Genomic DNA, 25,500 nt, shown 5'->3' with positions numbered 1-25,500 from the left:
TATTTACAAAAAGGCATTTTTCCAGATTATTGCACCACTTGTTTTCTTCACTCATTGCCAAACATCATAAGGAAGGGAAATAAACTCTGATATACACACTAGATAGAGTGTAGATCTGAAAAAGACAGCTGTAGGTCAAGAAGATGGAATGATCATGGATGATAAAGAAGTTGAGCTTCCTCTGTATTTTTTGTATCTGCTTGAACTGTACAAAATGTGTCTGTCCTGGAGTACAAAGAAGGCAAAGGTGTGGGTTGGGGAGGAAAAGCTAAATATTCAAAGAGGTATACTCATACCTGCACACACTGGTTGTTACTGTCTGCTATTAATATTTTTCCATTTGTAGATGCAGCTACACCTTGAAGATTTGTAAATTCCCCTTTGTTTCTTCCTTTGGTGCCTAAAATTGACAACAGAGCATATAAGAAATCAGGTTAGACAGGACTAATCAGTTAGGACCTGAATGCCAACACATGCATTCATTACATCCTTGATCTATAGATTTCTATTTGAAGAGTTCTTATCTCTGCTACAAATTCAAACAACCATCTCAGTATCAGATCCACAATTCTAAGTACAAGAAGGGATTGTTCTTACTCTTTGGCACGTATGCCATCTAAATCCCCATCACTGTAATTACCTCTTTGGCCTTCAGTGTTCACAGTTTGCTTCTTGCATGAGCGAACTAGTAAAATGTTTTCTCACAGTGATGGACTTTTTTTTAAATTGTGGATTTCTATTCAACTGAGAAGTCAATGAAAGGGGTAGTACTGTGGGAACACACAGACAGAGGCTAAGATAAGAACCTGGACAGATGACAATTAGCTATTTCTCTTCAGTGAATTCACAAGCTGAGATAAAACATATCAGTGATCACTTTGGATGGGGCCATTTCAAGACAAGGAAATTTCCTATTTACTCATACACAGTTTTCAGTCATAGGCTTTAAAAACTGCCTTAGAAGGGAAATGCAGATGAAGAACTGGTTTTGAATGACTGGGACACATGGACCAATGAAGACCAACACCTGGAGACTGACTGCTTCTGCAAAGACCTTAGATTGTTCTCATAAAACAGTGCGCACACACACAGATGCCATTTTTACCCAGGACAAATGCAGTAGAGATTTATATAGAACTGTAAGTCTCATCCCCAGTGGCTTAAGGGGATAAGGAGATGTAAAATGTCAAATTTTCACAGAAGTTCATTAAGTTTAGGTGCCTCATTACTTAGATATTTGTTCTGAGATATTCCAAGGCAAGTCACAGAGCAAACTGATGTCTTTAAAAGGTCAACCCTAGAGTGGCTGGTTCAAATTACATCTGGAGCACAGGAACAGTATCCAAATTCCTGCTTTGTAAAGGAAGCTCATGGGTCTTTAGACAAGACTGCAGTTATGATCTTGGACCCCAAGGTTATTCATAATGAATGAATGGATTTTGAAACCAAAAGACTTTATAAGCTGTTCCTTCCAAGGCTTGGACGCAGTGCTATTTTTCCTCGTGAAGTATTTTTACAAGCATTCACTGGCTGCATATCAGACATTAATTGGTTTCAATATATGGTTTTAACTTAAAAACTTGCATTTTGTTTTAGTCAGTCCAAAATATCCTGGAGCTCAGTGATTAAAACTGTTCTGACTGTGATGCCCAAGGGAAGAGATATATATTAGCTCTAATTTGTATTTAGTTTTCATTAGGGATGTGTATTCTCTTAACAACCCTTCTTTCTGCTGTGGTGATGGCTGTGGGATGCATATTTCCTGTCACTGGTTAACAAGTAACATTTAATTCCTCTGCACTTGGTGCTGCGAGGATGTCTCTTTGTTTCAAGGCTTTTTTCTTGAACTCCATATGCTTCATTCTCTAAACAAGGCAAAAACTTCTCAACTTCTGTGCTGCAAGGGGAAAGTACATATTCAGGGAAGAGTGAGTTACACACCAATTACATTACCCACATTTGAGCCATTTCTGTGTGTTCTTTTAATGAGCAGTGCCTGAGGGATGCATGCAGTAATTTTTTTTCCACCATATGCTAATGATGTTTCCTTTTTGCCTTTTAGCCAAAGAGAATGGATGAAAAGGGAGAAACATTCCTTTTACTACTGAGAGTAAAGGGAAAACATTTGCTAGAAAAGAGGAGGCGTAAGCTAGAGCATCTGGAACCAACTAGCACAAACTTTATGGAATGTATATTCTTTATCCTTAGAAAAAATGTTCTTGAAAGTCAAGGAATTTAATTTTTAAAGATAAGAGAGCCCTATATAAAGAGTTACTCAGAGTGTTCTTCAGTGGGACCTTGTAAACATACATCAAAGGAAAAATAGAAGAAATTACCCAGGAATGCCATAGTCATATTTCACAGTAAGTTTAAGAAATAGCAATTTATTAGCACAACGTGCAGATGAAATTCAGCTCTATGCAGCATCCTTGTATATAGCTTTGTGGCTGTTAAACCCATCACATAGGTCCTTATTTGCACACAGTCCCCCTCCGCAGTGGCACAAATTCTTCTGAAGAAGCAAGCTGAGGTTAGTGAAACACAGCTGATTTCCTAACTTATGTTGAGGAGGAAAACAGGTAACTCTGAACTTTCTGATTTGAATAATTCAGTAGGCCAGCAAAGACCTGAATCCAAGCATTGGCAGTGGCAGCAGTTCAATGAGAGGAAGGCTTGTGGTAAAGCATTTCAGCCTCTGGAAAAGCAGGCTCCTGCAGCTGGCTCTGTAATATCAAAGGATGATAGCTCCCTCCTCTAAGTAGAGGTTCCTGCCTTATAAACATACCTGCCTAGAGAGAGTCTTCAGAAAATCCTTTACTGCAAGATACCACCTCACTGTATCAAGGCACCCCATGCTTTGTCTCTCTTCTCTCAGTCACAGGCAATCATCCATCACTCCTTCGCCTAGGAAGGCACCAACATTTCAAATCCACAGGGATGGAACCAGAGGACGGTTGTGGGATTCTCATTCCAGTGTTTCCCAAGCAGCCTGGTTTAGAGACGAAAGCCAGCATCTTTTGTGCCTGTCTGCCCAGCCTTACCTCCCTCCTGTTCTGAGCTACTGTGGGGCACAGAGGAGGGAAAGACATTTTACTGCAACTTCTGTGGAAAGCTGCTGAGGATTGGGAGAGGACAGCAGAGTTTTCAAAGGGGGAAGGCTGAACAGTTATTAGGAAGAAGATCTGTGGCCTGTGGAATAGCTCCTTTTATACCATCTTTGTATACAGATAATAAATAATCAGATTTGCCTTAGCCCCATCTAATTCCTTCTGGTATTTGGAGCATCGCCTGCAGAAACCAATTAATTTAGCTTTGAAGATATGCTTTCATCAAAAAAATATCCGTTTTTAGCTCAAGACAATCTAGCACACACAAAATGCTTAATAATTTCCATCTTTTATTCTTGCACAATAGAGGTCAGATTGAATCTCACCCAAAAAAAAAAGGAAAAAAAGTATCTAAAAGCCCATTAACATCACCAGAGATGTTAAAAATTACATCATGTAACTGCAATAAGAATCTGTTGTGTAAGTGATGGGCATCTGGACAAACCTGTGGTACAATGTACATTTTTGATGCTCATAGTAATAGAAGGAGCAGTTTTTGCTTTCTAAGTTTTACTAATATGAATAAGAACCTCCTTGCTTGCTAACCTAGATTTACCAGCTTCCTCAAACACAAAGAAAAACCATGTCACTGCCCTCAGCAGGAGGGAATGGATTGAGAGAGACAAAAACCTGCAGAAAGATTACAGATTAATGGGGAGACTTTAGAGGTTGCAAGTAGCCATAACCGGTTGTGTAAATACCATTTAGTCCCTGCCTACAGCACTTCAAACACTTCTTGGATTGTTCTCTATGTGGTACTGAAAAAAAAGGATAAACCTAAACAGCATGGAAAGGTCTAAATAGACAGGTATCAAGGAGTTTTCTTGTCCCCTAGCTTCATTTCTTTATTCCGCAAAGTTACTTAGTAAAATCTTACACATTATGAGGATGTAATACCCTCTCTCATAATAGATACAGCTGAAACACAAAAGGCTTTGCAGTAAAACTGCACTGAATCGGATTGTTAACAAGCTATGTGCTTATTGTAAAATAAATGTCAGCGTTTTTAACCCAAGTTCCCATGCAAATTTATGTTTTAAAATCAATCAGTCTGTTGGATGCAGGCACACAATGTTTGTAACCTTTCAAGAGTAATGAATAATTCAGTAGGAACTCTGGCAGATACTCCCACACGCTGTCAGTAGTAAAGTTTGGGCTGATTTGTATTAATTTACTTTACAGAGCATCTGTCCCTAAAAGCTCGGCCAAGACCACCTCCAAGCCTTGCTTGTGCAGCAGAGCCCCTTCCACCACAGCTACGTATGCACAAACCTAGGGGTAGGTACACCTCAGAAGCAGCCCTTTGCTAGTACAGCAGCAAGACCACAAATAACATGACTTGAACCAAGACCAGGTCTCTGTTGCCAGGACATCAGACCCACACTGGGGATTTTGCCAGCAACGTTATGTCAGAGTTCTTCAGCCCCTGTTCAATAGAGGTATGACTGCAAAACTATGCAATGTAGGCCTGGCCAGATTTCACACTGGCCACTGCAAAGCCATGAAGAGTTCATGACAAGCCTCAGAGGGATTTGAGCTAACAAACTGGAAAATTAAATTCTATTTCCCCATTACTAGGTGTTACTATTTCTACAGAAATATAAACTCTGTATAGAAAACATCTTGCTATTTCATACTACTTATTAATGGGTGTGTTCCAAAGGTCTGGAATAGAAAATGAAGAACACCTGATTAATGTGTGTCAGGGGGGCCTCTGAATTTCATGTATCAATACTTCTGCACTACAGGGAACAACTACGCATACACATCCCTTCCTTCTCCAGTGCCCTTAGCCAGGTTGTAATTTGGTCAGGACTGGATCTTGCTGGAAAGGTAGAGAAGAGATAGGGGAATGGGGGAAGCAGATACTGCTTGCTACAGGGAGAAGATTTCTCTGGACCATCCATACAAGGGGGCTAACCGCAGTTGGAAAAATACATGTTTTTTCAAGGTTATATGGGTACACATAGAACCCACTTGTATTGTTGTGAAAGCTCAAAAAAAGTATATATCTATAGGCAACCCTGTTCCTTTCAAACAGGACAATCCAATACAGAGTTTCAGGCAAAGGCCTTCAGAGAAAAATTAAACCAGCAGCACCTGATCAATAATCCCTTTGCTTTCCCTAAGCCTGCTTTTAAACTGCACAAAAACTATTACACAGGCCTTGTTCATGAGTTTTTATGTGGAGTAAATTCATAACATGGCTCCTATTTGCTTTCAGCATTGATAACAGACCAGAAGACATCTACACCTAGTAAGGAGGCTGACAGAAGGTACTGCTAAAGGCACTTTTTTATTTTCTTTTTTTTTTAATCAGAGTGGATTACAGACATTAAATTTAACAGCTAAACTTAGATGCTCAGTTACATGACTGAACAGACAACGAAACATAGTCTGAGGAAATGGAAAACTGAACTTTCTACCAGAGAGCCAACTCTCCATCTGGCTGTATCTGATGCCATTCCCAAGTATAAATAAATGAAGAGAAAAAGCAGTTGAAGTGGGAAATAGCACCACTACTGCTAAACGGCCTCAAAGAACCCAGTCATGAAAAGTGCCAGAAGAGAGTAAGTACCAAGGCATATGGCACAGCGTGACAGAGCTAGAGCACAAGATGGGGTACTGGATAGAGTAGCTAACTGATGCTAGCCATGGTTTTTAACCCGCCTTTGGAGGACATGGGAGAGATTTACCAGGGAAGATTGAAGTGGCTGACACTGTGAACATCCCTCACCTCCACTTACCTCTGCTCAGCATGGGTCTAAGGCACAAAAGCAGGGTTACAGAAAGGAGCTTTCCCTCTTACTTTAGTGCTTTCCACTTGCAGAGGCAGCAAGAAACATCACAAAACAATTCTTTTCTGGGTATCATAAGCACATTCTGTTTTTCATTTGTATAAACTAAGTACATGCTACACAGATACTGCATGGACACACTCTTAGAGTTTAAGAGTGTGTTTAAGAAATATTTTTTTTTAATGTTGAGGATATAAATTATTGAGAGAGAAAGGGAGGAAGTAAGAAATACTTTGTTCTTGTAAATAATGAATTACACGAATGTGTGAATGTGCAGTCAATAGCTTGACCTTAAAATGTCTGAATCGAACCATGCACCATTTTAAAAGCCATGAATAACACAGAATCGGCAAAAGATACAATGGAGGATTCCCCATGAACATAAGCACTTAACTGTACCAATGTTGTATTAATGCTATCTCTTTTAATACTAGTACAAGAACAATCTCTTGCTATGAGCTGATCAATTTAGTTGTGCATAAAAGCCCATATATCAGAATATATACAAAAGCATACCCCGTATACTTGGATGCCCATAGGAATACTATAGTATGGTTCTCCAACACAGCTGTATGAGCTTCTGGCAGGCCAAACATAAAATTTATCTTGCCCAGTTTAAAATACAAATCCAGATTTGTCCAGGGCTATCAGAGGAATTCAACAATGGGTTCAAAATAGATACGCAGTTATGTTGGAAAACGGTGATGAACTTTATTTTACATTACCTCATCAACAAATGAACCAAGCCTTAACTTTTTGAAGTGAGCTGAAACTGAAACTAAATGAACTCTTCAATCCGTGAAGACAATCCCTGTGAAAATGTCAGAAGCTTTACCTGTCTTCATTAATTCTGCATACTTTGGAAGGCTGTAAAAGTCTAGAGCATTACAGCTGCAATGGCTTAAGAGACCTTTCAGACAATGCATACATAAGCTCACAGAAGCCCAGAGGGACATCTCTATGTAGGGTCATTCGGTGAAATGAGTGGCTGAGAACTGAATATGTAATAGGACGAAGTATTACTCTCAGCTGAGTTTTTCAATAAAATAGCTATCCATATATCCCAAATGTGGACACTTCTGGGAGGTTTCATTAAGCAAAAACTCTGAAACACATGTAGCTCTTGTTCTAATTCTTCTCTCTTCTTTTCTGGGGGGTTAGAGTGGTGAAGAAGGGAAGAAGGCAGAACTCCAGAATAAAGCACATGATCAATATTGCATCACAACAGAAAGAAAGGGCACTGCAATTTCTGGAAAACATTTAAGACTTAGAGAGTTTATGGTGTGTTGGAGAGAACAGTTAAAAAAATAAATCCAGCAAGCACCACCAGCCACAAAACCCAAACCAGAGCCATACCATTATTTGGCAGTCAGGCTAGAAACTGCTCAGTAGAAGCAAGGGATACAGAACCAGAAATTACAAGCTGAAATCACTTTAATCCATAGCAATATACCTTTGTAATAAGAATATTAACATTTTAAAAATAATTTCAGGACATTTCGTTGGTTGTTTCTCTAAGTATTTAGATCTACTATTTCCACGCTAGGACAAATTAATGCTTGATATATGTGAACAAGAGGGTTTAGCATTCAGTGAAGGTGTCAGCCACAATGGGTAAGAACTCCCCTCTTACTCACAGGCACCGTGTACCTGTGCAAGCTTTCCCATCCTGCTCCTAAATGCTACAGACCCACAGGCTCTGCCTGAATCCAGCCCCTTCTCTGTCTAGCATGTAACATGTCACAACCATTCCAGAAGAGATGAGAAGGATGTTTTCTTTCTAGACAGGATTCAGATGTTATTCTTAACTGTTTTGTTTAACCCTGCCTCAAAAACAAGGCCCAAAAAAGATCTAGGCTACATTTATACATACCCTCTGCTGCTTTTACCAGTACCAACAGTGAAACTGCATTTGGGAAGAGACACAGGTCCCCTTCCATTCCAGCAGGAGTCTGAGGCTGATCACTCTGCCCTGTGCAAGGGCTTCTCTCCCAGGGGATTTACTAACAGGGGCTCTGCCAGTGGTGACTACAGCAATAGCTTGTGCAACAAGAACACCCTTCTGCTAGAGGAAGGGCTATGTCTGGGTACTAATTTAACAAAGGTTGTCTGCCAGCTTCTGACAATAAAGCATGGTCAGTGCTGAGTAGGGCTGGTTCAACTTCATTATGAATTATTCTACATAAATTTTAACTTTTGACTCTGCAGTCACCATGAAACTTAGCCTTAGTGACTGTAAAGCTGGGTATCATCGCCCCTGTAAAAAATGCTTTGAGTTGTTATATTTATGGGGTCATTCATCTTACTAGGAAATGCACTGGCCATCTGGGAAAGGCTGGTCATTTTATGAGTGGCTTCATCCAAAGCTTATATTGTACTGTCCTATTCAGCAAGCAAAGCATGCTTGCTGAAGACATTTTCTGATATAAAACCGTTATGTTACTGCATGTACTTTCTATCAAAGCAAGGAATTGATTAGAAATACTGACTGATGAGAAATCAGATGGACAGGGTTAACCAATGACAAAGGGTGTCCAGGTGAATTTTCAATAGAATTACTAAAAAACCCTCCAGGATTAACCACCACCCATTCTCTGCTACAAAAGGGAAAGCCACCTTGCCAACTGGTTGTCAAACTTGGTAACACATACTACTGAAATCCTGACTTGTACATATTAAGAATTAACTTGCTTTTTTCTTTAGTTGTGCATAGTGAAAAGTATTTTCTAACTCTTTGACACTGTGTAACCACAATACTCCATGGTACAGACTTTTAAAATTATGAGTTGTTATTATTATATAGATTAAAACCTGTATACATCAAAAGACCTGAAATAAAATCACAGTGAATGACACCAAGATGTTATATTTTTACTAAGCATTAGAATGCCACAGATTTAGAGATAACATTACACTATATAAAGAACCAAACATGTTTAGATATTGAGGAAAAAAGCAATAAAGGAAATCATAATTTTGTCCTCTGATGACATAATGAAATAAGTGTATATGACCACAGGATTTAGCATGTATAGTTCCAGGTTAATTAATTAGATTAATCTTTAGGGCAATAGTTTTAACGAAGGAGTCCTCCTACTTCCCTTCTTGCTATTCAACTTTTAAGGAAGTAATTTAATCTAATGTGAAACACTGATTTTATATATTTTCATTTTTTGATGCCCAATAGAGTACAGAAGAGGTGGTAAAATATTTTATCCCAAATCAAATGTATGCATTTTGCAACCCAGAATTTTTGAAGTATGTGCTTTTAAAATTTATGTATGAACAGAAGTCAAGAGGCCTAAAGGTATTACCAACTTGCTCTATTTACAGCTCTTAAACCTTAAAATAATTTAACTTCTAGATTTTTTTCATCCAGTTTTTCTGAACTATTTTTAAGTATGTCAATAGGTAGCAGACAAGTCACCTACCTACTCTGAAGATCAAATCATCTTCAATGGGATTCTCTTTTCTTTTGCCAGTGCTGTACATGCTCGCAGGTCTTTTCACAGCTTTCTGCTTCACATGACCACTGCCAGGAGATTTAACACGCCTTTTAACCCCTTCAGTGGTAGGGGACACATCTGCTGATCTGACCACTTTAAGTTTGAATGGGCTGCCCTTGATATGTTGATCATAAAGTCTCAGTGATAAAGTGAAATCCCCTTCTTTCTGAACAGTATACAAAAATTCATAAGTGCCATTTTTATTGTCAAGTATTTCTCCATCTGCTACACTCCCATCAGGTGTGCTCAGTTCAGCAGTGAGGTAAGCATTTCCAGATTTACAGAGCTCCCCATCTTTGTCCTTAGTTGTGATGGTAACAGACATGGGCTGTCCGATCACTGTCTGCCTCAGTCCCTCACCTGTGGCAACTGTTTCAGAGGCAACAGCATTGGTGGTTAAAATAGTACCCAGATTGTGAATGGATTTCTTCAGGCCTTCTGTTTCCACTATAAAGTCCAACTGATCATTTTCACGGGGCTGCAATGGGAAGTCCCGCTCGGCCAGTTCATTCAGCTTGTCACTCATTTGCTTCTTCACCAGCAGAACTTCAGTTTCAGTGCCATGGTTGAGGGCTTGCGCCGTAAAGTTGCTGCAACTTTTAATGCTTTCTTGTCCTTCAAGTAAAGTATCCAGCTGTGTCTGGAGGACCTGTGCATTATCAAACACCAGATTATCATCGTGTTACAAGAAATATCCTAGCAAGATGTAGCATGCTTTATATTTGAAGGCCTTTGTAGAAACCCAATTTATAGTGCTTTATGTTAGAGTTTATTTTTAAGTGTCATTTTAGAAAAAAGTACCACACTGATCCCCTACATGTTCTTGAAGTATCATGCTGCAACACAAAAAATGTACCCTGTTTTGGGTCTTCAAGACTTCACAGATCCACGGTCACATTAGACTGAATTATTGCCCCACTTGTCTGTCTTGACTTTTTTTTTAAAAAAAAAAAAAAAAAAGTAAAAGCTTGAACTCTGCTCTAGCTAACTCTCATCAGTCACGGTTAATGAGATAGTTGCCAGGAACTGAGCTGTGTGCACAGATATATTTTGGAATCATCAGTCCCATTAATAAGGGAAGCTGCAAGAAACTTCTTGAAACTATTTCTCTGAGATAAGGGAAACCTTGGGCTACTCCTGTATGGAGACAGACAAGAAGGCACTCTCAAGATCTGTGCATCCATCCTGAGGAAAAGTGTGATTCTTAATTTAAATAAGTGAAGAAAAGGAGATTGTCCCCAGAAGAAAAGGGTAAGTTGATTCCTCAGTTTCAGCAGGCAGGAAAGCAAAACATAAAGAATGGATTGTGGGTATTGGGAAGACTTGAGCTGAGTAGTCTGAAATTTTGGTGGGCAGCAAGTAGCTACTCTATATTTAAGACTGAGAAAGAGCTTTTATTATAGGCTTAGTTCTGGCCCTCAGTCTAAAATCCTTGAAACAGCATTGACCTCAGAATGGTTAGGTGTGGGATGGGAACAAGGCTAACACTTTTTTTAAACCAGTTTTGCAGTGAATTGGAAAAAGGATCCCTGAATTCCCTGAATTATAACAACCTAGCAGAGAAGTTCATGACAGTCAGGAAAACCCAAACATTCCAGCTACCCCCCACACTCACCACTGATGAAATCCCCAAGCCAAAGTACCTAGTCACACATGTGGTATGCTTTTCCTACAGAGAAGAACTAGGACATAGACATTACTGTGGATGAGATAAGTTATTTTGTTGACAATCACTATAAAGTAAATATTGTTGAAACATTCCAATTGATTTTCAAGTAAACTTAAAGTCTGGGTGTATTTATTGCTATGAGATACTCTTCCCTTGCTGAGACACACCATGTAATGACACTGTATTTTAAGGGCATTTTTCTTCTGAATTATACAAAGGTATCTGCTTTTCACCCATAGGAGAAAATTCAGGCTGATATGGGTAAGTGATAATAACACAGAATCTTTTGCAAGCAAAACAGAATGAACAAATTTCAGGACTACACTGAATTTTCAAGTTATCAATTTTTCTAGGCATCTATAAACCTCTCAGGATTCAATACAAGGCATTTCTAATCTGCCTGGTCTTTATTCCAGAAGTAGTTAAACAGATAGCATAGCTAATGAAGTCCCAGGATGACAAAACCACATATTCTTGGGATAACAAACCACAAACTGAGGATGAAGACAATTTGCAGCTACATTTTAAAACCATTATTTTCTCAATATAGTTTTATTTCATTGCAAAGATGGAAAATATTTAATCCTACCATAAGAAATACTTAAAATGTGTTTAGAGTATTTTACGCAGGGCATCTTTCAGTCCATTGGACAACTGAAACTGAATTGCCAACTTCCTTTTAGTAAAGCATAGCCCTTTCATTTTTTCATTTTTGCAAAGTACATGATCAAAATTATAGAGTATTTGGGCTTGAGTAAATTTGCAGGACTACTATTCATTCAAAAGGAAAATCCAATTCCAATCACTCTTTGTTATATAAACAGGGGAGATGTCTCTTAGTGCTTATGTGTAGCTTTGTAAGAATTTTGCTCTCTAGCAACCAAAATAGTTTTTAAACTACTGTAAATCCCTTTAAACAACAGTAAGATAATTAACATCTTGTGTGAACTTTGTACACACCCTGAGTATATTTGCTTGTTAAGAAAATAAGGTTTGGTGACATCTTGGATATGGGATTGAAGTCCAAATTTTTGATGCTAAAAGCTCCTTGACTGCTACTTAGCTTTGGAAATGACTAAATTCTGTTCCCCAAGGGTTCTGGGCTCTCTGTGTTCCTGAAAGTACACATCTCGTGCACATGTTAGAATTCCTTCATTTTCACAGCCCCAGCAGTTCAATACCTTCCTAATGAACAAGCCTGTTTCAGATGAAGGAATGCAGCGTTCCTCTGCTTCAGACATCTGGAGATGCTTAAACAGCTTTGTAATCACACAGAATGCCCAAAGATGCGTGTATTATCAGGCACTCTTGAAACTCCAGTTGTTGATGCTACTTTCTTTTAAAGGCTACTTTGAGGGAATAGATCTTTCTTTTATATAAAACAGACAACTGATGCCCAGGAAGACAAGGACTAAATTCTTCCATTTGCCTGGTTTAGACTTACTAATCCTCAACAAAAACAAAACCCCTACCCTCCAGGCCACAGGCTTCTCTTTGTAAAAGGGCAGATTTCAGTTTTCTTCCTCTGAAGTTTAGTCTGCAATACAGGGGGAAAAATGCAAGATTCAATCATCCAGATAGGAAGTAAAAGAGTGAATACAGCTCTGGAACTTATTGCTCCCTGCATTTCCCTGAGATGTCCCTCCAGTATTTGTGTGTTCCAATTAGTGACATCTAACATGTAATATGTTACCAGGCATTTGAAAGGAAAACAGTGCTTTAAAGCAAAACAAGCATATGCCTTGCTCAGTTCTTCAGGAGAAATAGTTTGGCCTGTATCTTCATGGGGGATTCATAGGATTGCAGCCCAAGGATTTCAGACTTTGCTTTGGTACTCTTTTATTGTCATCTGCACATCAGCATGCTGTCTTTAAGCAAATGCCCACTTAGCATGTTGGCCATTTCAGATCCTCACACACCATGCACAAAGGGCTACCTGCCTGTACAGGGTCTAGATTCCAGTTATAAGGCTGGACACCCACAAGCAAGGCTCTGCAGCACTTGATTTCAGAAAACAAAGTTCTCCTCTGGATCTCAGACACAATTTGTCAAACTAGCATCCTGCATCATTTGAAAAAACTGGCTGATTAAATTAATAGCTTTTAATTGAAACAAAACATGCATCTTACTTTGTGTTTAAGGCCATAATTCACTTCCAGTTCCATAAGCAGCACACTCTTTCGCACGTTTAAAGTCTTCTGGAGTTCATCAAAAGTGGAATGAATGTCATCTACAATGCTAGCCTTTTGGTTGGTTAACTGGTGTATGATTTCAGATATAAAATGAAGTGCTGAGTCGATCTCTGGAAGCCTGAGGGAGGGATTAAATTACAAAGATTGCTGTTTTAAAAGTCATTAAACATTGGCCCTTGCCCTGATATCTTTTGATGAAATAATCTCATCAGCAGGCTATCTTTAAACTCCGTCATTTCCCAGAAGTAAATTCACTCATTTTATAACCACATAGGGATTTTGGTCTCATAAAATAAGGTTAAGTCAGGGTTTTCCTTTGTGGATATCCATTAGACTTTAGGCATTTCCAACAAGGAGGCCTTGGATCCCCTGTCCTTTATGCAAATGTATCTGCTCAGGAATATAACTAGATCTATCCCACTTTTTCTTTTTTTTTTTTTTTTTAAGCCTTTCTGCCACCATAGTGTTTGTACTAGTCTTTTAAGCATCCAGTATTATTTATTTATCATTAAATTCATGACTGGCTAGTACTTTTCTCCTTAACACTTTATGTCCCTTCTTTGGAGGACACTTACATTTCTAATGGCCTCTGGTTTGTGAAAGACAGACAGGAATCTTGCTTTTTTCTCTAATCCCTCAGTGCATTATACTCAATGGATTTTTTTCTCCTTATGCTAGCCTCACTATCCCTGTTTTCTAGGTAAATGTCCATGGCACCAGCACATTAAAACATCTACCCAAGGTAACACAGGAAGGCAGTGGTAGAACTGAAAACAGAAAATAATCAGTGGAGTCTCCATACCTTTTGTTGACAGCATCCAACTGGACTTGGAGGGAAGCCTTGTGTTGCTCTACCACATCCTTGAGTGGAACCGTGGGATGCTCTGCATGTTCTCCCTCCGTACACTCCCGGCACATGGCTGTCTCACAGGACTGGCAGTAAAATTCCATCACCTGGAAAAGTGCACAAGTCTAAATTCAAACATGACAGCAGTAACATCACTCAAATCATATCTTACTGGCTCTTGAACTCATGTTATTATCCAAGCTCTAAGACAAAGTTTCTCCTTTCTCAGACACCAGTAATTTACTGCATAAAAGATGGCTGTTATTCTTTCATATTTCATATCAAAATGCTGATTTAAATGCATTTTATTCTATCAGAAAGTGTCAGAATGCCAGCCCGTTAAACAGAATGCTGGATTTCAAGGTTGGCCCTAATATCCTCTTTATATTGTGTAACAGTAAGTTTTGGTGTCTCTTTCAAATACTCTGTGAAACAACTCAAAAAACCAAGGCATTCAAGTCCCCGCGCTAACTCGATCCTTAGTTTCCCCAGAGGGTCTGCCAAAGTGTAAACTTAGGCTGTTTTTCCTAAAAGAGCCACCTGCGGAACATGAACTTGAGGGAGCTCACCAAAGAGCCTGTATATTTGCTAGAGAAAAGCACCCTAAATGAACCAATGTGCTGCAGGGAAAAATCTCCATATCCCATTACTAATCCCTTAAAACCATCAGAACCTCATATCTGAGATTATAAGAGTGCTGATCTCCACTTGAAAGAGGAGGACATTGTTTCAACCTGTTATATACCCAGTAAGATGCTGTCTGGAGATAAAAAATTATCTTTACATGTAATAAACAACCCAAATTCTGAATATATTCATGAAGGAAAAGAAACAAAAAAAGTGCTGTGGCCAAAATCACACGTTAGTCAAAATAATGCACATATATGCAAATTCAGCATGAGACTTTCTTTTCCAGCTAGGAAGTCCTTGAGCACAAAGCATTTTAGGCTTATTAAAAGTATATAAGGAAGCTCATAGTTTATGCTTCAAAGCAAGACATTGGCAGCTCTCTTGCATTCGGAACATATCATCAGAATCTTGAATAACTCGGCTGATGCTTCTGGCACTGAGACCTCTCACACAAAGACGATTGTGCTGGAGATGTTGGTTGATGACAAGATGGTTGTGTAAAACCAGCTGTTTTCAGGTGAACAGAGGGACCGGTAACAGCACTGTGCAAAATAGCTGGCTGCTCCAACATGTCTTGAGAATTAGGAGGGAGAAGTAAGAACCATGATTTGCATGTGACTATTAGCATTAATAGGGATCTTCCTCTGATAAGCTCCTTTCCATCTTATTCCCATTCTTCCCTCTTATCTCAACTCACAACATACAGGATTCACATGCGATGAGGGTTTAGTCATTTGTTGGCCATCCATGTAAGCCGCTTCAGAGAAAATTTAAAAGCTGCTCCAAATAAACTGTAAAAGATCAAATATATCAGCAAGGGGAAAAAAGGTAGACCTTCTAAACAACTACAACCCTCAACAGCACCACTCCAGTCACTGTGAATTTAGCAGTCTCATGGTATTAGATCCTCTCAGGTCTGACAGTTACTTTGGTAGGGACTAAGATGTGATGCAGTCTTACAACACATAGAGGAAATGAGTTTATCAGAGTTTAGGATTTAAATTCTTTTCAAAGGCTTCAAAAATATGCAACCAGAAACAACCAAAATGAGCAATATTTTATTAGGAAACTCTTAAGTCTTTTTATATAGTAAAAGAATTTAATTTCTTTTGAGTGAGTGTCAAAAGTTCATCTTTCTGCCTCTTCATAATTTATTGCTTACATTCAAGATATTTTAACAAGCCCTTTACTTATTGAATATTTTTATCTTTGGATACAATGACTAGAATAATTTCTCTGTTTCCTATTGAACACCTCATAATAAACATCATTATATTTGCAGCAAAATATGTAAGAAAGAAAGCATCCCACTGGCATATTAAAGTTTAGCCTAATCAACATTCTTTCTCTTTTCAAGTACCAGAGAAGCACATAAGCTAGAATGACAATAGGAAGCAGACCACAAAGACCTAAAGTGTATGTCTGCGTAGAAATCATCTTCTTTGCCTCAGTCAAATTCAAAATGTTTTGAGTGAAGCAGCTTTCATTTCCCACTAAAATCTTTGGATTGTGCCATAGCTGAAGGAGAAAGAAAACCTGGTATTAATATGATTCAGGCTTCAAGTGCCTAGATAAGCTGATTTCCTAAGATTTTGTCTAGCATTTCTTAATCAGGTAAGATTAATTTCTAACTGCAGATAGACATGTATTACTGGCTTTTCCTCTCTCCCCTCTATGCCCAACATGGCCATCTCACTTTGTGACATTACCAGAAAGCTTTTCATAACAGGTTTGCTTTACATTACAGCTGTTGGGAGTGTTCTCGTTGACTTCCATGGAAATAGAGCTGAAGCCAGTGTTGGATGCCATAGTATATCCTGCCCAAGAGTTGTCTTCAATTTGGAAAAAACAAGGGTTAAAAGGTATGTTATGAAGTCACTTCATCAGAATATCAAGGATAGGTGTGTTTTTATTTTTCTAAAGAGAAGCATACACGCAGTAACTAACACCTGCACAAGTTCAGGAAATGTTTTTCTAGACAAGGTCTTATATACCTGTCAAGTTGCCAAGCTATTGTGTGATCTTTTGAGAAAAAGCTAGTCAGAGATAAGGCATACTCTTTTATTACAAGCATTTAATTTGATGCACTCTATAGGTAGAAAATACACTGCATCTGTAAAAGCATGGATCCTAGACTCTGGGCTGGCTTTCAGTTCAAATTCAAAAGAAACCCAAGCATGGACTTTTCAGGATGGGTGACTGCAAAGAGGCTACACCACTTGCTACATATTATGAAGTAATGGACGTACAATTTCACAGAATTCCCTGTCTTGGCTGTTGTAGCTGGTCCCTAAATGATTTTAGACCAACATCTCCAAACCAGGATGCTTACCATAGAATCAATCATAGAATGGTTTGGGTTGAAAGGGATCTTAAAGATCATCTAGCTCTAACCCCCCTGCCATGGGCAGGGACACCTTCCACTAGCCCAGGTTGCTCAAAGCCCCGTCCAACCTGGCCTTGAACACTGCCAGGGAGGGGGCAGCCACAGCTGCTCTGGGCAACCTGTGCCAGCGCCTCACCACCATCACAGTAAAGAATTTCTTCCTCTATCTAATCTAAATCTACCCACTTTCTGTTTAAAACCGTTATCCCTCATCCTATCCCTACACTCCCTGACAAATGGTCCCTCCTCATCTTTCCTGTAGCTCCATTTAAGTACTGGAAGGCCGCTATAAGGTCTCCTGGAGCCTTCTCCAGGCTGAACAACCTCAATTCTCTCAGCCTTTCTTCATGGGAGAGGTGTTCCAGCCCCCTCATCATTATTGCGGCCCTCCTCTGGACCTGCCCCAACAGGTCGATGTCCATCCTGTACTGAGGACCTCAGAGCTGGACACAGCACTCCAGGTGGGGTCTCACCAGAGCAGAGAGGCACAATCTCCTCCCCCGACCTGCTGGCCACACTTCTCTGGATGCAGCCCAGGATGAGGTTGGCTTTCTGGGCTGCGAGTGCACATTCTGGCTCATAGTCAGTTTTCCATCCACTAACACCCTTGAGTCTCTCTCCACAGGGCTGCTCTCAATCCACTCGTCACCCAGCCTGTATTTGTGCTTGGGATTGCCCCGATCCATGTGCAGGACCTTGCACTTGGCCTTGTTGAACTTCATGAGGTTTGCATGGCCCCACCTCTCAAGCCTGTCAAGGTCCTTCTGGATATCCTTATATCCAACAAGAGCTGCAGGTGTTTAGAGGCTGAGAATAAAGCCAATTTTACTTTAATGTGTAGATAGAAGATAGAATCTTCTGTTAGGTTCAGAAGTTCCATATGTGCCCTATTACTCCAATTTAACAAGAACATATATATATTTGTGCTCTGTGTTGGGGGAATATGAGGAAACACATGTTTATAGTTCAAGCACAAGAAAACATCTCTCATGTTAAGTTACTACAAGCTAAGTTTCATTTTTCATAAGCACACACACAACAAAGATGCCACAACAGAGAATGAGAGGATGTGCACAGAAGCAATAGGATGCACACACGTATGGAAATTATGAGTAGTGGGAATAAGAGATCAACTGGAAAGGAAAGTATCTAATCTACGTGGCCTGAGGAAGGCTAAGTTACAAGCAGACAGGCAAGACAATGAGAAAATATCTGCACATCAGTTTCTATCTGATTTTAATCAGAGAGGTTTAAATCCAGCATGGCTAGAGAGATTGAAAAAACTTGTTTAAACAGAAACTTATTTCCAAGCTAATAAAAAGAAGATCTGGAAATATTTAAATGAAATACACTTCATGCAAATTTTTCCCTTGATAGTAAAAACACAATGGGTCTGACCCTACCCCAAGCAGTATGTAAAAATTAATGGAGAGAGGATTCAATGCAGAATGACTGCTGGTCTTGTGAGGACATTCCCCTGCAGCAATCACCTCAATCCTCTCTCCTCCCTGAAGCCCCAGCAAAGCTGCTAGCAGGCAGGCATTTGCCACACAGTGCCCTCGTGCTGTGTGCCCATGAAGCCAGCAAAAGCCCATTTCCTGAGTCAGGCCTAAGATGCTCAGCACCCTGCCCTGTACACCTTGCTCTTGAGCCAGACCTGCCTGGCCAGCCTCAGGCAGCTCTCCCCAAAGCTTATCTCAGCTCCTCCTATCACAAGGACTAATGTGTGCACTTTAGCTTTTAATTTCCTATCTTACAAACCCTTAAATTGGAGTCATCCTCAGCCTGTCCCCAACCCTCCCAGATACTTATGAAGCAAGAAGATATTCCCATCACACACTACTCAGCATCCCAAGGCACACTATGTTTTGAGGCAAACCAAGTAAATTTGTTTTAGAGGACTTACAAACCTACCTTTCCCTACAAGTAGTTCTCAGAGAGGTCTAAGGTATTTTTAACTGTAGACAAACCAGATTTTTCTAAGCACACCCAAAGAATCATCAGCTGATAATGTAAAATGCAAAACAAGTAACAACTTAATTTTTACTTTTTTTCTGCATTTCACAATCAAATGGCTCCTATCACAACTGTTATATCAGAAAAGAACTATGATTCATTTTAAGGAGAGTCAACACAATGCAGATAAAAAATAGAAATGTATTAATCAGTAACCACTACGCACACAGAAGTACAGTACACATTAAAAAAAGTTACACCAGTTATTCATTAATCAGAGTGTACAGCAAATCAGTTGTACCTAATTCAAGCAGGTCAGTAAAGGAGAGGGAACTGAATGATTCCTCTGTAAGAGTAATCACTACCTATCAGCTGAATTATTCCTATACAACTGGTATACGTAAACTGAATATCAAATAAAACCTTCCCAGAAAGTTGTCTTAAAATACTGGCATGTATTTCTTGGCTTATATAGAAGCACACCATTCAGTTTACAACACAGCATCTCTCAGCTTTGCAATGTGGCCTAATTACATGTTTGCATAAGCTTGGCTGTGAAACAGGAGCTCATATGCCTACCATGAAGCCACACAGGTTAACACTGAAAATTGTGAAGTAAGCAGAGTTAGAGCCATTCTTGTAATAATCCAGGGATACTTAGTTGGGGGTACTTGCCAGTGAACACACTGATATGATTTGAGGGTTGGGATGCTGGGCAATAAAGAGTAGGTGGGAGAAAAAAACAAAGCAGTCTCCAAGGGTGATACATGAGATACACAAAACACTGCAGAATAAAAAGAAGCTCTCTGTTTCTAGCCTGTGCTGACCTGAAGTATCTTGAACCAGGACACCCTTTTACTTGGCTCCATGTTAATATGCTCAGATAGCTTTTGGTACTGCCCCAGTGTGCAGGTCAGTTAAGCTTATAAGGCCCCTGATGTATACTGCCTAAACAAGCCCACGTGTTCCCACAGCAACAGTTGAGTCTACATATAAGAGAGCCATGGAAACCCATCCCAAAGAGGCAAAGGCACAAGGTTCAGCACTTGCAGGGCAACAATTTTGACCAAATGTGCTAAAAGACAGTATCATCCAAGATGATTCGTAAAATGAAATAATACCCTGACTACTTTAAGATGCTCCACAAAGAGCATTTGAGTTAATTTTAAGAATCACTTGTTCTTTGATTTTATGTCAACAAAAGACTAGTGTGATTCCAGTTTCCCCACTATCTTTTTAGAACAAAATATCCATGACAAACAAGACCAGTCAGTACATTATCAGTACCTGTACATATCAGAGGAGTTCAGCTCACTTACATTTCCATCATGATTGGGGCAGGAGAGCGGTTTGCCTGCAGCAACAGCAGTGACAGTCTCCAAGATGGAGGACTCTTCAATGCTGTTGTCTGGCGTTCGTTGCAGGACATCCATCAGGTTGGTGATAAAGAAGTTGTTCTGGAGTGCAGAAACCCCTTTCTCTGGCAGAATGGAGGTCTGGCGGCACACGGGGCAAGAAAGGGTTAAGCTATGGGCTGGAATGTAATTCTGTAAGCACCTATGGGGAAGGGAGGTGGAAGGGGAGAAAGAGAGGCAAAGTATGATCAAAGAGGAAAATAACTCCTTTCAGTTTAAGAGCTGGTTTGAAACAGTGCTACCCCTACTTATTCAAGGAAAGGTACATCACCAGACTTCAGAAGTGGTTATGGGGATTTTTTTTCCCATTAACTCTTTTTTCCTCTGTCACATGAAAAAAGATTCAATAAGATGACATCATTATAAGAATTATGTACCTCTGAGATATTTGTGCAGTGTGCATCCATGCTTCCAGACATCTACTGTATCCTGCTCACAGGATAGTACAAATTATAAACTATCAGATAAAGTTTGACAGACTTGAAGTTATTGCATGAATTATTCGAGCCTGTGTCTTTAACTGACTAACCAGTGGTTGACCCTTGTCTTTCCAATAGAATCTCCTTTATTAACTTGTATTTGTGGGTTTAGTGTTTCAGAGCTAAAACCTAGTCCCAATGAAACCAATGGAAATTTTTCCATTTATTTCAATTAGGAAAGTTATTTGGCAGTTAGCCAGAATCAACAGAGCTCTCTTTACTACACAGAGAAGCACGTCCTAGGTTATCACAGTTTATGTTAACAGGAGTTTTGGAGATTTTTGTTTGTTTGTGTTTGACTTGGGGTGGGGTAGGGTTTTTTTAGGAAGACTGAATTTCACAGAATATAAATCTGGCTCAAAAGTTCTGTGACTGACAAAACACAGCAGACTGGCCTAGGTGAATGTGCCACTTTTGGCCTTGAAAATCAAATTAACAGCTGCTGGGCATGCAACATCCAACTACAACTGGCAATTCAGTGTAGACCCGTAAGCACAGGAAGCTTTGCAGAATGCAGTTAAGGGAAGCAGTGCTACACCAAATTCATCCCGAGACACCAAGAAAGTGTGACCTCGCACAGCTACAGAGGTCTTATCCAATTCCAAGAGCTTTGCTTGCACCACTCTTTAACCTCCCTTGGCAGCTCTCCTCCTGACCCCCCAGTAAGGGCTCTGTGAAAGGAAAGCTTAGGCTTTGCACCTCAGCAACACACTGGAAGAGTTCTTCCAACCCCTCTCCATAACCAGATCAGCATAAGAGGATTACAGTGAAAACCAGAAGCTGGCCTTAGGATTTACACATGAACAGAAGTTAAGCAATTTAAGACATAGTGCTGAAAATCTTGACTTCACTGACTTCAGTGAGACTTTCACTGCTGACTTGTGTAAGGTCAGGGTTTCTATTCTTCCGCAGAAAACCGGTTCATCTGACACACTCAGATGCACAATTTTTCTTCTTCCCTGTGCAAAATTAGATATGCACGCCACAATTCTAAGAGGTGAAAATCTCCTGAACTAAATGTTTGCACAAAATAACATTTATTAAAATTCTCCTGCCATTCCATTAATCCAAAGAGTGGCATCCCATCATCAGATAAAGAACTCTAACCAATGATTCTTCAGCTGACTTTTCTGCAAATGCTGTATTTTCTCCACCATTTGATGGATAATATAACATTAAAGTATTACTATGTATATTCAATTCATTCAGCTGAATACAGTAGAAGGCAGGTTGCTGTTTTATCAGATCTCTTTTCAGACAGTTTTTCCACTTCAGTCAACCAAGCTGCAGAATAATGAAGACACGTAATCACAAGTTATTAATAATGTATATATCATGTCGAACCTTTGGACATTAAAGGATGGGATAATTATTTCTCTGCTTAGTAAATAAACAAAGAAAGGTTTTTATTGTTTCTAATTATAGGCTAATCAGTATAAGTTTGAAGCCATTAATTTGAGGTCCAAATTCTGACCGCCATCACCTTTCACATTGTGGTAACTGTATTCATTAGTTTAATTGGATTTACTTTTTATTTACTCTTGCATAAAGGGAGTGTATTCTAAATAATGCTCTGCTGTCTCTTCCTCCTGCCTGCCACAAATAACAGTGTTTTTCTACATCCCTGCCTCACCAGCCTTCCCAGACTTTATCATGGCTTAACATGACAAGTAAAGTCCTTGTCCACTAAAGGATGCATTGTTCTGTGCTTGTTGCACGACACAAATACTTAGTTACCAGCATGAGGAAAGGACTTACCTCTCACAGAAAGTGTGCAGGCAGGGAAGTACTTTGGGGTTCTTGTAACGGTCCAGGCATATGCTGCAAATCAGAAACTGCTTGTCAATCTGACGGACCACAGGACTTGGGATGTTGGAGCCTTCACTGGCCATCCTAGACCACTGACATATGGGTCCTGTTCCCTTCTACCCTGCACACTGCTGAAATAGGGTAGGGAAAAGAGGAAAGAAGAAAAATGGCTTATAAACTCCATGAAATAACAAAATCAACAAATAAGTCATCTTTCATCCTTATGCAGGAATTCATATTTCCATACAAAACCAAAACAGTGAAGAATTAAACTTCCAAAATGGCTTATCACTGATAGCCTGGGAAACAGCCAAGTCTACAACACCACACATAACACTGAACAGGCATTCTGGAAAGTCATGTTGCCTATGGACTAAGAGTTACTGGGCTGTCTGGTTTTAAAGAAATCCCAAGTAAAAAAAGTTCTTGTGCTAGTAGGTTCAGCAAGTGCTAACAAACACAGGATTTCTTATGTCTACAGTACCGCTCACAAAATGCTTAAACTGGAAGTGCGGCAGCTAGACAAATGGCTGCGTCACAGAGAGAGTTTGAAAATGGTTCACCTAGCAATTTTCTCCCTTATCCGTGTTGGTACTGCCAAAGATGTGGTAGGTTTGGACTCCAGGAAGCCTCCAGGAAGCGACCTTCAGAACAAGCCTGCCCCTGTAAAGGCAGTGCTCAAATTCTGCATCAGCTACAGGGGTGAGGTAGATGAAGTTAAAATCCTCACAATAAAAGAGCAAAGAAGAGGCATCTGTTAGCGGCTGAGGATCAGCAAAGGGAGGGTGAAGGACACATAAAGCGCATCCAAATAATAAATGAAAGAAAAATGGCATTCTAGGCAGAGAGAGTAGTAAGAATCATGTTTCTAGGACTGAAGATCTTCATAACCCTAGCTTATAAAGCATGAAATAAAATGGTAAGAAAAAGGTCCACTGACTGACAGAATTAAAAGCACAGATTAAAGGAAAGCCAGCAGGCTTGGAACACCTGTCCTGGAACATGGCATAGGGAAAGAAAAACTTAGTTTCTTTTCAGCTGGAAGTACAGATTATAGCCAACAGAATTAATATGTGGAAAGAGAAAATAGGAGGGAAAAGAAGGAAGCAACCTCAGAGAAAAGTAAACAGCCTACTAAAATAGTTTAGGAAAACCTGGCAAGCAGATGCTCTGGCAGGGTGACCCAGCAAGAACTCCTCTCCAGCAGAGTTCCTAGCAGACTGGAACACTGGGGGAGGTTTGGGACCCCTTCCCTGGGGAGCTGACCACAGCATCTCTGTTGCAGCACCAAGTTCTGCCAGTCGTCTTGCACCCACCATGAAACAGGGGCTCCCCTTCTGGGTCACCAGCCAGCCCAGCTGGGCTCCATCCATCTGAGGTAGTGACTTCTTCCCTAAATATTTTCTACCCTAGTTCTTAGTCATCCATTTCAGACAATGTGATGTGTGGCTTGAGGGCAGTTCAGGCTTTCCAAGACAGAACTAACAAGCCCTCTGCTTCGGTGCTGATAATGCTTATTCAGAGGTCAATTCCACAATGACTTGCATGACCTGCAGCATTTTATCAGCAGTGTTACATCAGATCATCCTCCTGTGATGAATGCACGGCACACTAATCTGGGAGAGCTGAACTCATGTTGTTCCTCCTGTAGTTCACTTACTACATTGAGCAAGTGGCTATTTCTAGGATAATGACAGTGATTATGGATCAAGCTGTACCGGCTCCCCTGATAACAGGTTCCTGGGGAATCACCTATGTGCTAGCAAATAGCAGCATACAGTTATTCACAATTAAAATACCCAGCAGCAGTAACTAGCATTGAATTCAATAGAAAACGCTTATGGCAGGCCCTTTTGTTTCCTTTTTTTCCCAAGAACGGAGAATCTACAAGGTTAAAAATTGCTATAATACTTATAAAATACTATGTTGGTTCATGACCCAAAAATGCATGATTTCAGGATTGATCATTTGTTTCACTTTTTCATGTCTTTCCCCATAGTAAGATAAAATGTGAATATTACATAAACAGAAATCAGTTTCACCTATTTAATGCCATAAATCACACACAATAAACCTTGTAGCAGGTCAGTTAGGAACCCATGTTACTTTTTAAAAGCTTGACTTAAAAATGGCTTCACAAAACAGAGTAGAAAGACCAGAATCAAATATGCATTAACATATTCATGCATTTGGCAGCATAATATGCAGAACTTCAGTGACGTGTTTCAAAAGAAAATGCATTTTACCACTGATGCAGATGTGTTTGCCTCCCACACTCCCTACCCAAAAGTTAGGGGAAGGGACCCAAACAAAACAGGAAAGACAGTCAGAAGCAGGAGGACTTCTTATCAAAAGCACAGTTTCCAAACTGGACACCAGTACATTATGAACAGTAGAAATTTTTTGTTACAGACTAAGCACAGACTATTGAAAAGAAATTGTACTTAAGATATGAAAGAATATCCAGTGAATGCTGCCTGTCACTTAACAGAAGAAAGTTCTCTAGCAACCAGATATTTTCTGTAACTTCATCTTTCTACCACCAAGTACAGCTACACCAGCAAATAGCATTTACACAAGGCAAACTCCTGCTGCCTGAAAAATTTCATATTGATTTAATCTGATCTTCATTTTAGTCTTTTCCATTCCCCCAATCATACTGCAAAATCAGGTGATTCTTAGAATTTCATACACAAAGCTCATGTC

At 39.7% G+C, this 25,500-nt stretch overlaps 1 protein-coding gene across 11 annotated transcripts in view; it reads right to left on the bottom strand.

Moving 5' to 3' along the window:
- The window catches only part of TRIM2 (tripartite motif containing 2), a 92,345-nt gene that overhangs the window by 17,752 nt on the left and 49,093 nt on the right, over positions 1-25,500 (bottom strand). For 7 of the 11 annotated variants that reach the window (XM_074905640.1, XM_074905637.1, XM_074905636.1 and 4 more), the window contains 6 exons: positions 22,744-22,925; positions 20,411-20,648; positions 14,075-14,226; positions 13,210-13,390; positions 9,337-10,060; positions 297-400 (listed from right to left, as the gene is read on the bottom strand). In XM_074905640.1, the coding sequence (XP_074761741.1) occupies positions 297-400; positions 9,337-10,060; positions 13,210-13,390; positions 14,075-14,226; positions 20,411-20,648; positions 22,744-22,877 (1,533 nt within the window). In that variant the 5' untranslated portion in view covers positions 22,878-22,925. Of the gene's footprint in view, positions 1-296; positions 401-9,336; positions 10,061-13,209; positions 13,391-14,074; positions 14,227-20,410; positions 20,649-22,743; positions 22,926-25,500 lie in introns of those variants that run through there. The other 4 variants (XM_074905643.1, XM_074905645.1, XM_074905646.1 and 1 more) reach the window with 3 other exon arrangements.

Source organism: Athene noctua, chromosome 4, assembly GCF_965140245.1.
Source record: "Athene noctua chromosome 4, bAthNoc1.hap1.1, whole genome shotgun sequence".
In the NCBI taxonomy this organism is placed as follows: domain Eukaryota; kingdom Metazoa; phylum Chordata; class Aves; order Strigiformes; family Strigidae; genus Athene; species Athene noctua.
Note: the sequence above shows the minus strand (reverse complement) of the source record. Positions and strands in the feature narration are given on the sequence as shown.